We start from the raw sequence: 15003 nt of genomic DNA, 5'->3' as shown, positions 1-15003 counted from the left end.
CACTACGCAGTCCAGATACTTGTTTGGTGGAATTCTGACACGTGGAGGGTTTTTTAATTATATTGTGGCCTCGGTACCAAATTGTGTACCGGGGCCACCACACTACGCAGTCAAGATAGATAGATGCGTATCATAGATAAAGTACATTCAGTGGTGTGGGGCAAATTGAAAAATATTCAAAATGCACTGACATTATCAAAAACAAGAGGTTGTCACACGCTAAAACTCCAACATGTATATGATGGAGAGGATGGAGGAGCAGCCGTATGTGTAGTGTAATGCAGACCTGTTGAAGGTTTTTTATATATTTTATTGTGGTGCCCAGTGCCCACTCCTCTAGGCAGTCCAGGTACATTTATTGGTGCGATTCATAAAAGTTCAGGGTTTTTAATATATTGTGGTGACCCACTCCTCTACGCAGTCCAGGTACATTTATTGGTGCGAATCAAACAAGTTGATGGTTTTCTTATTATATATATATTGTGGTGACCCACTCCTCTACGCAGTCCAGGTACATTTATTGGTGCGAATCAAACAAGTTGATGGTTTTCTTATTATATATATTGTGGTGACCCACTCCTCTACGCAGTCCAGGTACATTTATTGGTGCGATTCATAAAAGTTCAGGGTTTTTAATATATTGTGGTGACCCACTCCTCTACGCAGTCCAGGTACAATTATTGGTGCGAATCATAAAAGTTCAGGGTTTTTAAGATATATTGTGGTGACCCACTCCTCTACGCAGTCCAGAAAGATACCTTGTTGCAACGTTTTGGACTAATAACTATATTGTGAGGTGTTCAGAATAGACTGTAAATTAGTGGAAATGCTTGTTATTGAATGTTATTGAGGTTAATAATAGCCTAGGAGTGAAAATAAGCCCAAAAACTTGATTTTTAAACTTTTTATGTTTTTTTCAAAAAAAATCCGAATCCAATACCTTAAATCCGAACCGAGACCTTTCGTCAAGTGTTTTGCGAGACAAATCCGAACCTCAAAAATAACGAAAATCCGGATCCAAAACACGAGACTTCAAAAGTCGCCGGTGCACATCCCTATATATAGTGCATGTGCCTTGTATGTTTAGTTTCCACTACTATAGAGTGATAGAATCAATGTTTACAATAGAGAGATATATAATGGTAATGTAGGCCTATTTTTGAAACTCACCTAGTAGCAAAGGGTATGTGTCCTGTGAATAGTGGACGCCGCCAGGTGTGTAATTATTAGTTCGGTGTACATTGTCAATGTCCAATGTGGATTGTGCTTTGTTTAGCAGCCATTAATAGACATGGGTAGTTTTCATTGGATGCTAATTATACAGTATTATGACTTTGTAACCTTACTATTTAGCCTAGAATGTAGTTTCAGGTCAAATATTTGAATGTTACCATTTAATTTCTTGCAGGTATAGTTGTACTCTTAAATGGTGTTAATCTTGCTTTATCTGTCTTTCCTCTCTTCCTACATAGGAGACAATGCGTATCCCTCCTGCCCTTGGCTCCTCACTCCTATATTGAACCCACACACAGAGCGGGAGGAGGCCTATAACTCCGCTCATAGGGCCACCAGATCGGTCATTGAAAGAGCCTTTGGCGTTTTGAAGGCTCGTTTTAGATGTCTTGACCGGTCTGGTGGCTCCCTCATGTATGATCCCAGGAAGGTGTGTAAGATCATTGCTCTGTGTGTGGTGTTTCATAATATTGCCATCAGGAGTGGGGCACCAGGGGTCCTGGACGAGGTTGCTGGGGTGGACGAGGCAGGGGTGGACGAGGAGGCAGAGGTGGAGGAGGAAGATCTTGGAGACCCCCCCTCATGAAGCAGTGCGTGGCTCCAACTTCAGGAGCTATGTTGTGGAGACATATTTTTGACGTAATTCTTTGGGGTTGTGACATTTTATATCTTCACATTTCAAAGATCTGTGGTCAAATCATGTGCAAGCTTAGTCAAGGGTAGATTATCTAAGGTATGGTAATTCAAAATGGGAATATGAATAGACATGGCCTGGTGTGATAGTGAAATGTTTATTATGTGTAATAATAGGGGAAAAACCATGGCAACCTGTATTTTACCTTTACAATGTGTGTAGAAAGTATAGCTTCATGAATCTAAGTTTAGCCTCAATGTCTTTTGCTAAATGCACGTTAATGGGGTAGATTTAATCTACAGTCTAATGTGGCAACATAATTGACGTTTGGTTTTCTACAGTTTAAACAGTCCAGACTTTGCACACTTGATGCTTGTATTAGCTGAGGCACCAAAGGTGCTAATGGTCTAGTATGTATATGTCCCCTAGTGTGAAAATGGTGTGAAAAAATAGTTCTAGCAAAAATGTACCCTAACTCTGCTCATTTAGCCATGTGAGGTTTTTTAGTTTATTGATCTGCACATATAGTGTTGTGAAGTGCTCATTTTTCACACTTTATTTGTTTTTCTTATATCTACATCCTTTAGATTACACTTGGCCTGCAGTGCTGGCCTTTGTGCCATGGAGTTGGTGGATGTTGCCATGGTGAAGGGTGTCGACAAATGTAAGTAGTATAGTGTTATCAGCACTAACATGTGACTGTCCAGTGAGTGTGCTCCATACAATAATGTCGTTACTAAGCCTGCAATGTGTGGTTGCGCAAACAAAACATATGGCCAGATGCTAGCTATGTAACATATGGGTTTGGTGTTTCAAATTAAGTCAAATAGTGCATTCAGAATCCTAGGTATAGTCCAAACACACAAGCCATTATTATACACTATAATATTACCGGCTTTTTTACACATGCCAATACAGTGCTCAACCTCTTGATATCAAAATGCAAGTTGTCTGAGCTAATATTGCCATATTAATTTGTTGCCTTTCGTTCAACAGGGTGTGTTGGTGTGGATTTTGGATCCATGTTGTTGAATTTCTCCAGAGCTCCAAGCCTGCTTATGTCTCTCTTCAGTCTGGCCAGATTGTCATCTCTTAATCCAAGGAATTTTTACACACACAGACCATTACCTTGTTTGCTTTGTTTTTGTCAGCACATTTCAATTCATATATGTAATAAATCTAGCCTATGCTGCAAATGTGTCAGCAATCAGTTGTCATGACATTTTGTACCATTACTACAGTGCACTGATTAATATTTTAATACCCATAAATCCATGTGTAGTGCTTTCAAAACTATTGTGGAACAGGTTTTATTTTAAATGAATATGAAATGTAGGTGTGGTTATTTTCTCCTTTGCCACAGATACACCATAGCCTACAAACACGCTCAATGGGGTAAATGTATAGTTTTAGAAAATGTCTATAGTGTGGAGGTTTGTATGTGTGTTTGGTGCTTAGTAGTAAATTGTTTGGAAACTTTCAGCTTTTAGAGCGAACATGTGATGTGCGTAGGAATATAGGCATCACATTACAGGTAAATGTATATAAAGAAAGCAAAAAATGTTAGCAGTGTCAGGTCACACACTACCAACTTTTGGCCCTTGGCCAAATGGGATAACAATAGTTTTCGCTTGTGCTAGTGGCACTTTGTTTCAAAGTGGTCCAACACCCACATGCCAGACACAAACCCCACACTAACAATTATGGGGAATGCATTAGGGCACTAAGCTAGTGGAGTCTTGCTACAAGGCCATAATACCATCACCTAGGGCCTGAATCATAAGTAATCTTCTTATCTTGTGCAAAAGGTAAGATGCTTATTGTTACGAAGAAACGGGGAGATAAGAGTGAAGCAAAGATGGATTTTCATCCTAGCGTAAGAAATTTGTCACTTATGCAGTGGCTTTTGCTTCTTATCTCCCTTTTCTGAGCATGAACAGAGTGGATTAGCTTAAGATAAGCAAAAAATGACAGATAAGATCCTTAATGAATCAGGCCCCTAGTTTTCTAATTGGTCAAGGCAGCTATATGTAAACTTACAGCCACCATAGATACTCCACATGAGAACTAGTTACATTAGTCTGATTACCCATTGTTAGGCAGCAGTCACTTGATATGTTTGCTGAACCTGATAATGTAGGTCTCCAATGTTATTGTGGTGTAGAAATGTGAAATTTATTCTCAATACCATTTTCATGTAGCTTGCCCTCTGAAAGTGGAAAGTAGTGACAAATTAACATTCCACCTTTGTTTCTCTTCAAAGTGTGTGTCGTAATACCATCTATGTCTGTTTAAACATGCTAGTCAATGTTAACAATAATTTGCAGCATTTGTCCATGCCTTGGGCAAGGGAAGTACAAAGCCTTAATGTACAGATATCCTCCCTTTAGGATTATGGCTCCATGTTCAAATTCCTTTACCACCATCTAATCCAGGGGTGGGCAAACCTGTCCTCAAGGGCCATATCCAGTTCATGTTTTTAGGATTTCTTTAATCATGTACAGCTGAGTTAATCTATTTGGCTGGGTCAGTAATTATCCCACCTGTTTCTACAGACAGAAATCCTAAAAACATGAACTGGATATGGCCCTTGAGGACAGGTTTGCCCACCCCTGATCTAATCCAAGAGTGTTGGGCCGAGCACACAGTATTTTGAGGGATTAATGTCTGGTAGATATTGTTGATGTTTACATTGTTAGGTGAGGCATCCAGTTTTTTTGGCTTATAGAGGGTGAACGTGTGCAATGGGTACCTGTGTCTGTATTGGCAAGAAATCACAACATACCAAGCTTCAAATGATAATATGTTGCCCGTTATATAAAATTGCTTGGCCTTGTATAAATGTTTTCCAAAACTGGAAGGGAGCCAAATCCAAGTGACGTGCCCACTTTAACAATGAATGTATCAGTGTACATTACGTAAGAAACTCTAGGGTCTGTTTGTTATAATAATGTATTCAAGGTTCCAGATTGGTTTAAACTATCATGGATTGGGGGGATCAGATCATAGAGTTTGGAAAAGTCTTTACAGGATAGAGGAGTTTGGTGGACAAACTACCTCATGGAGTCTACTTACTTGTATTACAGAGTGTGCTTCTTTGCCTGACCAAACCATATCTATACTCCAAGCTTTTTCATTTGCGTCTTACATGATTAGTCAGACACACAGCACTAAATACACCCTTATATTGTGTCAAACTGTCACGTTAGTCTGTATTTCTAGATCCGAATCAGGGACCCTTGGGATTACCTGCAGCAGGTGTGAATCTGAACAGAGCAGCCTGGATAATCTTTCTGCTCATGTTCTTGCTGATTGTCCAATCGAGCAGGGGAATGAGCAGTCTGAGAATGTGGACACAAACACTGATTTTGTAATGCAGCCAGAAACACTGGGGCCAATAACTATCCACTGGAGAGAAGTGTGTTGTTCAGGCAATGAACAGATCACAGCAGCAGCTTTAAATAGTTTGTCCCAAGCAACTATTGGCTGAGCACTTAATGGGATCACAGGTGCTGAATCTGGTTGATCTGGAATGATCACCTGACTGCATCCAAGATGCCTGTGCACATGCAGCAGAACAAACAGTGTGTGTTTGATTACAAACGGAGCTGTGGAGGACGGGAATGTTGCTGACGACCAGAAGGCACCCAGGTAGCTGTGATATGACAGCGGCTGATGGGGTAAGTGCACCTAAGATCCAAATGTGAGACCCAACCTATATGTGCTTAGTGCAATAAGGTCATGAGGTTACTTGTAAATAACTGTTATGCTAAATGACGTCCAGTGTACCACACACTGTGCATTAGCACTAATCTTAAATACAAATCCCTTATTAGATTTTTAGAATTAGCACAGATTCTTACCTGTACAAAATAGTAGTTAACAATATTTGTCCTGTGCCATCATGGGAAAATAAAAATTTAAATTTATTTGGGTTACCTTAACACCTGTCTTTTGTGGCTCCTTTGTGTCAGGTTACAGTTTGCAAATGCAATACTTTCTTGACTGAATGATTTGCCCTACCTCTAAAGGGGCACTGTAGTTGCACGTTGTGTTTTTAATTATTTAGTCAGGCAAATAAAGAAACACTGTGGCAAAAGCATTAAGAAGCTTACCTTGATACACTTCTTGTTTAAGTCTTCTTCAGCAAACCATGGGCCAGAATCATTCTGGAAAGGTAAGGCAAAGTAACTAAGCAAGGGCAAAGCATGTCAGTTTGGAGGGGGATGTAAACCAAAAATGTCATTGGAGATGTAATTTTGGGGTAGGAGAGGTCCTACCTGACATGAACATTTCAGTGTACAAATAAGCTATCAAGTATTTGTGCGGTACATTAGGATACAGACATTTTTTTATTTTCGTGCTCTAAACCTATTGCTAATTTGCACCACTTGCATTTTAAAAGGCTTTTGAGCAGCATTCAGAAATATGTATCCTTGACATCTAGGTTCATTACTCAATCAGGGCCATGGCATGGTTTTGGTCAGCACACTGATATTAGATACATATTTGTTTGAATACGTTAATGAATCAGCCAGTTTGTTTGGAGATTATACTATGGTTAGACTTGATAACAAGCATTGTTATTACAAAAAACATTATGGAATCTGCCGTACAAAAGAAATAGACATTTCAGTAGTAGGAATTTTTTTATTATAAAAAAAAAAAATATACATATTTTCGTCATATATTAAACTATATTTGTTAGGTTAAAACAATACAAATTATTTTTTCCGTGTTTTTTTAAAGGCGGTTGGACGGGAGGCTCCCCTACTCCGACTTCTTGTCACCCGTGATGTAGAGGAGTCAGAGGAACCAGGCAATGGGGCAAGGCAAGCGGGTTGTGTCCGACGAGGTGAAGGTGCAGGGTCAGGGGATAGGGATGGGGCCACGACAGGCGAGGGGGAAGTGGGCACAACAGGGGATTGGCCATAGCCACGAGCAAAGGCTAAACACATAAGACGACATAGTTCGGGGTCAGGGAGGGCGGAGGTGACAGACAACTGGGTATGGGGGCTGCCGAACAAATAATCTGAGCTGGGTGAAGGGATTGTGCCGGAGGTGCGTTGGGAGTGGACATGCAAGATATCACCCAGGAGTGTTGCAATATTTGTCACTGAAGTATTTAAATTATCCATTTTGGTGCCGAGTGTCGTCAGTAAAGAGGTGTGTGTGCTCATGAAATCGGAGAGTGTGTTAGTGAGACTGGCGATTTGCTGATCCGTGTGTTGGACAGTGCTTGATATGTGCGACAGGTAAACATTCTGTGCAAGAGTGACGTCTTTAAGATTTTCGGCTGCGCGTGCGAGTGTCCGCTGCCTTACATATTCAGCTGGAGGCAGCTGAGGCTCCTCCACATCACGGGCAACTTCATCATCCACTGGTGAAGCAGGCGCCTGCTGCTCACATGCTGTAGAGAGATAATAAGTAAAATAAAGTAATTAGAATCAATGAGTAAGGTGCGATATTATATTGGCAAAAACATCTTACAACGCGTGATGTAGCATTGGTAAAGTGTCAGCTTCCCTTGAATGTGCTAGCAGCCCTTTCCGCTCCCCAAATACAAACATTCCCACTTATGGTCTGACATTTTAGGATGAGCCCTACATATTGAGACCATTTGTCTTCAGTGTGTAAATTTCATTTCCTACTATGTGATAGGCAAACACATTGTGCAATTGAAGTTTACCTTCACACACACATCCTGAGAGTTGACACTTTTACTCAGACAGATACAAAGCTTTACAGACATTAAGTAAGCAAACTCATCATGTACCTAGTGGAGCGGCCTCTCGTGTTCGGGATGGGCTAGAGCCAGTGTCTATGTCGCCCACCCCAACTATCTCCACCAGGGCTATTGCAGCCCTCGCCCGCTCCTCGAGGGGTGTTAAAGTAGTACGTAGTCGAGGCCCCCCACCAGTGCCTTGAGCATGCCTGTGAATCTCAACAAGCTTCGCTTTCAGGCGTCCTTTATAGTCTGCCCATCTGTGGAATAGACAAACATTATTGCCTCACATAGTACCTTCAACTCAAAATGACACATTTTTCAATCAAATACATTGCACGTTTGCTAATCACAACAATTTAACCTTCACATACAGTAATACAGATTTTGCTCTTTTGAAGCGCGTATAATGTGGTAAACATATTCTGTCAATGTGACCAAGGGCCATGGTGTTAGTTTCTGAAAACAAAGGGCCTGATCAACAAATGCATTGGAGTCACAAGGTGGTTTCACCTCACAGGTGACTAATGCTACTATGTCACAATATCCATATTTATCTCTAGCGATATCTATATATATTATTTGACAAATACACACATTCAGTAAAGTTAAATAGGGCTATTATTTTTCAATTTAATTCGTACCTTTTCTGTACTTCAACCTTTGTACGCTCATACGGAGATATTTCATTTATGAGCCTTGTGATTTCCTGCCAATGGGTTTGGCGCTCGCGTCCGGTTATTTGGCGGTTCCCACTGTGGAACCTCGCCAGAACCCCTTCTACCAGCACCTCCAGCTCCTCCTCTATGAAGTTGTTTTTACGCCTAGTTGGCAGCCCTGGTGCCTCCACATTACTTGGGCCAGCATCAGACATATTCCTATTTCAAAGATAAGTTGTGTCTTTATAGGCAATGCACACAGTCAGGTGGTGATACAGAATCTAAGCACATTCCCCCCCTACATAAGGTACAATTTCACAAACTTCTAACTAGGTCTAAAACACATGCCCCTTATTATAATAAACATTGTGGTTTGTCTATTTAACGGCCATTTAGTTTGACCACTGCATTTTGACTGACATATTAGTCAAATACTATATCAACATTCTCCTACTACTACTACTACTCTTCACTTTTCAAACCATAACATTGGTTTACAGGTTAGCAACACACCAAAATGAAGGATATCACTCAGTTGCAAACCCTATATTGTGTAATTATTATTAATATTTGGTTACAAATCAGCCAGCAACACACTTAAGTGTGTACTCCAAATGCAATTGTGGAGATATGTGGGCAAAATAAGTGTATACATTTGGACCCATGTGTCCATCAATGCAATGAGCTAGTTATTATGCCGTTGAACAAGGATAAGTTTCAAAAGAACTTAGCATACTGTAGGCTACTATTGAAAACTTTACATGTTAAATGTGAGGCCAGGGGCCCTTTGCTTACCAGTTTTTTTTACATTCCGGCCACACATATTGCAGAGCAAACAGTTTACTACATTAGGAGATAAAAATATTTTGGAACTATCCAGAAATTTCAGATAAATTCTTATACTTACTTTTCTCCAAAGTTTGGCACAAAAGACAAAAATTATTTTGATAGTCAACTGGGTAATGCGTGGTATGGGCTGCGAAAAAAAAAAACAAATTAATTTTTATAAGCAAGAAAAGGTAATGTGGTAAACAAAGCTAACCTCCTAATTTGAATATGGATAAGGTTCAAAAGAACTTAGCATACTGTAGGCCGAAAACTTTAGGAGAACACAAAAAATAATAAAATCTTTCAATCTCTGATTTAGTTTGGTACTTACTGTTTGTTGTTGGCTTCTTAGACCAATAATCCAAATGTAATGTAATGAAATCTTGACTGTGCTCTATCCAGGCTAAAAAGCGAATGAACAGGCACTAGACCAAAGCACAGGTGGGTTTAAATGGAGTGTTGAATTAATAAACCAGGTGTACACTCTTCTTCCTAATTGCGGAGCACACTGTACTCGTCTCAGTGCAGGCGCCCGCCATGTTCTTGGTGGGAGAGACAATCAGAGTCACAACACAGGTGTGTGAAAGCTCCGCGTGTGATGTGAGCACGCCCATACGTGCTCAGCGAACCAATCGGGACGCAGAGGCCCCCATTTTGTGTTATAGACATTATACCAAAATGAGGGCTGCAATTTTCAGCAGGCGTGAGCTGAGAGTCCTTGCAGAGGGTATGGACAATGTACCCTCTGGACGGTATGTGTCCAACGAGGTGAAGGTGTGGGCCTATCAAAGGGTCCGCAGACGCCTCCGCCTCCGATACAACATTTGGCGGAGCACCGTTCAGCTCCAACGGCGGTCGAGCGATCTCCGGCGCCGCCAGCCCCAGCTTCTGGAGGAGCTCCGTAGGGAGATCAGAATAAGTGAGTTCTCTACTAATCGCCAAAAAAAAGTCAACATATATATATATTTGCTCTATGGCCCTGATTCATGAAGGATCCTTAACTTGAGAAACTTCTTATTTCAGTCTCCTGGACAAAACCATGTTACAATGCAAGGGGTGCAAATTAGTGTTCTGTTTTGCACATAAGTTAAATACTGACTGTTTTTTCATTTAGCACACAGATACTTGATAGATTATTTGTACACGGAAGTTTAAAGTTGATATTTGTGTGCTACATGAAAAAGCAGTCAGTATTTAATTTATGCTCAAAACAGATTACTAATTTGCACCCCTTGCATTGTAACATGGTTTTGTCCAGGAGACTGAAATAAGAAGTTTCTCAAGTTAAGGATCCTTCATGAATCAGGCCCTATATGTTTGTAAATATGTTCACCCTAAACACCTGACATGGCCTACATAACAATGTGCAAGCACACTATAAAGGTCATGCCCCTTCCAGTGCACCCAATAAGCTTTGGCTCCTGTGTCCTAAATTTGTGTGCTATCCGTTTACTGACCTAAATGTTTTTGTGTGACAATTTTTACCAATAAGTGTGGTTTAGGAAATCAGCCATTCTAAGTCTTGACCCGAGTGCTGTAACTTGCTAGTCTAACCTTAAAAACATTTTGGAGTGGAAGATGTGTTGTCATTATTGGGTCAAGATTTAAAAGGCACGTTTCAAAGACAAAACACCTTAGTGTTTAGACTGATTTTTGCAAGCTCCCATAAGATGCAAACAGATTAGATAGTGTGCTAGATATAGCTAATCAATCATTACTTAACTGCCTATTTAGACTCTTTTAGACTGTAAGGTACTCCCAACAAAGGGTGATTTCCAAAGTATACTCAACATTCAAAGATTTTTGACCTCCATCCACTAATTCGGTGGTCCTGTAAAGAGAGAACTAATTGACCAGGGCCAAGGGAGTTTGATGACTTAAAAGCACCTACATGAAAAAAACATACTACGGGCAAATGTGAACAAAACCTAATTAGGCGGCCAGTAGTATGTTTGGGGAGTGTGGTAGAAAACACATCCAAATATGGAGCAAGCCTCCAAACTCCACACATATGTAACTATCATCAGGGAGTTGAACTCCTGACCCCAGTGCTGTGAGGCAGACGTGCTAACCACTAGACCACTGTGCTGGGCTGACAAGTCATGTGAAATGCTTTGTGTTCATCATGTTTACCTCCTTGCATTGTTAGTAGGGATGTGCACCGGCGACTTTTGAGGTCTCGTGTTTTGTGTTTTGGATCTGGATTTTCGTTATTTTTGAGGTTCGGATTTGTCTCGCAAAACACTTGACGAAAGGTCTCGGTTCGGATTTAAGGTATTGGATTCGGATTTTTTTTGAAAAAAACATAAAAAGTTTAAAAATCAAGTTTTTGGGCTTATTTTCACTCCTAGGCTATTATTAACCTCAATAACATTCAATAACAAGCATTTCCACTAATTTACAGTGTATTCTGAACACCTCACAATATAGTTATTAGTCCAAAACGTTGCAACAAGGTATCTTTCTGGACTGCGTAGAGGAGTGGGTCACCACAATATATATTAAAAACCCTGAACTTTTATGATTCGCACCAATAATTGTACCTGGACTGCGTAGAGGAGTGGGTCACCACAATATATTAAAAACCCTGAACTTTTATGAATCGCACCAATAAATGTACCTGGACTGCGTAGAGGAGTGGGTCACCACAATATATATAATAAGAAAACCATCAACTTGTTTGATTCGCACCAATAAATGTACCTGGACTGCGTAGAGGAGTGGGTCACCACAATATCTTAAAAACCCTGAACTTTTATGAATCGCACCAATAAATGTACCTGGACTGCGTAGAGGAGTGGGACACCACAATATATATAATAAGAAAACCATCAACTTGTTTGATTCGCACCAATAAATGTACCTGGACTGCGTAGAGGAGTGGGTCACCACAATATCTTAAAAACCCTGAACTTTTATGAATCGCACCAATAAATGTACCTGGACTGCGTAGAGGAGTGGGTCACCACAATATATATAATAAGAAAACCATCAACTTGTTTGATTCGCACCAATAAATGTACCTGGACTGCGTAGAGGAGTGGGTCACCACAATATATTAAAAACCCTGAACTTTTATGAATCGCACCAATAAATGTACCTGGACTGCGTAGAGGAGTGGGTCACCACAATATCTTAAAAACCCTGAACTTTTATGAATCGCACCAATAAATGTACCTGGACTGCGTAGAGGAGTGGGTCACCACAATATATATAATAAGAAAACCATCAACTTGTTTGATTCGCACCAATAAATGTACCTGGACTGCGTAGAGGAGTGGGTCACCACAATATATATAATAAGAAAACCATCAACTTGTTTGATTCGCACCAATAAATGTACCTGGACTGCGTAGAGGAGTGGGTCACCACAATATCTTAAAAACCCTGAACTTTTATGAATCGCACCAATAAATGTACCTGGACTGCGTAGAGGAGTGGGTCACCACAATATATATAATAAGAAAACCATCAACTTGTTTGATTCGCACCAATAAATGTACCTGGACTGCGTAGAGGAGTGGGTCACCACAATATCTTAAAAACCCTGAACTTTTATGAATCGCACCAATAAATGTACCTGGACTGCGTAGAGGAGTGGGTCACCACAATATATATAATAAGAAAACCATCAACTTGTTTGATTCGCACCAATAAATGTACCTGGACTGCGTAGAGGAGTGGGTCACCACAATATATATAATAAGAAAACCATCAACTTGTTTGATTCGCACCAATAAATGTACCTGGACTGCGTAGAGGAGTGGGTCACCACAATATATTAAAAACCCTGAACTTTTATGAATCGCACCAATAAATGTACCTGGACTGCGTAGAGGAGTGGGTCACCACAATATATATAATAAGAAAACCATCAACTTGTTTGATTCGCACCAATAAATGTACCTGGACTGCGTAGAGGAGTGGGCACTGGGCACCACAATAAAATATATAAAAAACCTTCAACAGGTCTGCATTACACTACACATACGGCTGCTCCTCCATCCTCTCCATCATATACATGTTGGAGTTTTAGAGTGTGACAACCTCTTGTTTTTGATAATGGCAGTGCATTTTGAATATTTTTCAATTTGCCCCACACCACTGAATGTACTTTATCTATGATACGCATCTATCTATCTTGACTGCGTAGTGTGGTGGCCCCGGTACACAATTTGGTACCGGGGCCACAATAAAATAAATACACCCTCCACGTGTCAGAATTCCACCAAACAAGTATCTGGACTGCGTAGTGGGGTGGCCCCGGTACCCAACTTGATACCGGGGCCACAATAAAATAAATACACCCTCCACGTGTCAGAATTCCACCAAACAAGTATCTGGACTGCGTAGTGGGGTGGCCCCGGTACCCAACTTGATACCGGGGCCACAATAAAATAAATACACCCTCCACGTGTCAGAATTCCACCAAACAAGTATCTGGACTGCGTAGTGGGGTGGCCCCGGTACCCAACTTGATACCGGGGCCACAATAAAATAAATACACCCTCCACGTGTCAGAATTCCACCAAACAAGTATCTGGACTGCGTAGTGGGGTGGCCCCGGTACCCAACTTGATACCGGGGCCACAATACCTCCTCCAAACATGCTACAGACAATTCGTCATTGAGATCCCATTAAGTATGTTAAAGACAGACAGGGTCCAAGTGTTATTAGTTGACTTTGTAAAGAAAAAAACTGTCCCTGTTGCACATAGTCGTGCAATGAAGACTTACTTTTTCATTTAAAGGCACGATCTTTCAAGTGTAGTGTTTGTAAGTCTAAGTCATATTATACTTTTGGTAAAATTGGTTTTTTTGGTTCCTCTTTATGTTAATTAATTAGTAATAGAATTAAAGTAGGAAATAGAATTAAATAGAATTAAAGTAGGAAATAGAGTGGTATAGAGTTGTAGTGTGGTATAGATAGAGTGGTCCACACAATATAATAATAAAACCCTCAACTGGTCTGAATTGCACCAAACAAGTATCTTGACTGCGTAGTGTGGTGGCCCCGGTACACAATTTGGTACCGAGGCCACAATATAATTAAAAAACCCTCCACGTGTCGGAATTCCACCAAACAAGTATCTGGACTGCATAGTGGGGTGGCCCCGGTACCCAATTTGATACCGGGGCCACAATACCTCCTCAAAACATGCTCCAGACAATTCGTCATTGACAGACCCCAGACAGACAGGGTCGTAGTGTTACTGTTTGACTTTGTAAACCCAAAAAAATGTCCCTGTTGCACTTGCACATAGTCGTGCAATCAAGACTGACTTTTTCATTTAAAGGCACGATCTTTCAAGTGTCAGAAAGAGAGAGAAGACACAGGAGAGGAGAGTTGTAGCTGGGGACCTGGGGTGGAAGCTCCCAGGCTCCCCCAGCATTGCCTGGAAGTCTGAGCGTGGTGACTGAGCCAGGGCAAGGAATGTGTGCCCTGGATGAGGGGGAGAACTCCATGCCACTATAGTGAACCCAAGAGAGAGGGGGACACTGCACATGGAAGAGGCCCTGGAGTGAGGGCTGCTACAAGAGGCATGGTAGCTGTAGTGTCAGATCCTGAGGCTGAGAGTACACAGAGTGACGTGTCAGAGCACAGGAGACATTATCCCCGCAGAGGAGGGATGAGCTGCAGTTGAGAGGTCTGCTGTTGAAATAGGACATGCACACTTTAACAAACCAATCATTTCAGCGACAGGGCCTACCAAACAACTTTGACTGAAATGATTGGTTTGTTTGGGCCCCCACACCAAAAAAGCTATTCATCTCTCCCTGTACAGACTAAACAGGCTCTACTGAGGCAAGATGTCGTCCTCATCCTCAACCTCTGATTCCTCTCCCCCTACAGTGTGTACTTCCTCCTCATCACACATTATCAATTCGTCCCCGCTGGACTCCACAACCACAGGTCCCTCTGT

General features: G+C 41.1%; 1 protein-coding gene across 1 annotated transcript; it reads right to left on the bottom strand.

The window, feature by feature from the left end:
* Nucleotides 1–3755: 3755 nt before the first annotated feature.
* LOC142150818 (myb-related transcription factor, partner of profilin-like) lies at nt 3756–8666 on the bottom strand. Its single transcript, XM_075206003.1, has 4 exons — nt 8237–8666; nt 7644–7852; nt 7074–7277; nt 3756–3793 (listed from the first exon to the last, which is right to left on the bottom strand). The coding sequence occupies exons 1-4, from the start codon at nt 8464–8466 to the stop codon at nt 3756–3758; spliced, it is 681 nt and encodes a 226-aa protein (XP_075062104.1). The 5' UTR covers nt 8467–8666.
* Nucleotides 8667–15003: the final 6337 nt, after the last annotated feature.

This window comes from Mixophyes fleayi, chromosome 4, assembly GCF_038048845.1.
Source record: "Mixophyes fleayi isolate aMixFle1 chromosome 4, aMixFle1.hap1, whole genome shotgun sequence".
In the NCBI taxonomy this organism is placed as follows: domain Eukaryota; kingdom Metazoa; phylum Chordata; class Amphibia; order Anura; family Limnodynastidae; genus Mixophyes; species Mixophyes fleayi.
The sequence above is the reverse complement of the archived record's forward strand: the minus strand, read 5'-3'. Positions and strand labels throughout refer to the sequence as shown.

What these genes read in the sequence shown, in the direction of transcription:
- LOC142150818 (XM_075206003.1), bottom strand. Translation starts at nt 8,466, where the DNA reads ATGTCTGATGCTGGCCCAAGTAATGTGGAGGCACCAGGGCTGCCAACT. An exon ending in AAGGTTGAAGTACAGAAAAG is followed by an intron (nt 7,853 to 8,236) that starts GTACGAATTAAA and finishes TCTATTCCACAG; the next exon opens with ATGGGCAGACTATAAAGGAC. An exon ending in ACGAGAGGCCGCTCCACTAG is followed by an intron (nt 7,278 to 7,643) that starts GTACATGATGAG and finishes ATCTCTCTACAG; the next exon opens with CATGTGAGCAGCAGGCGCCT.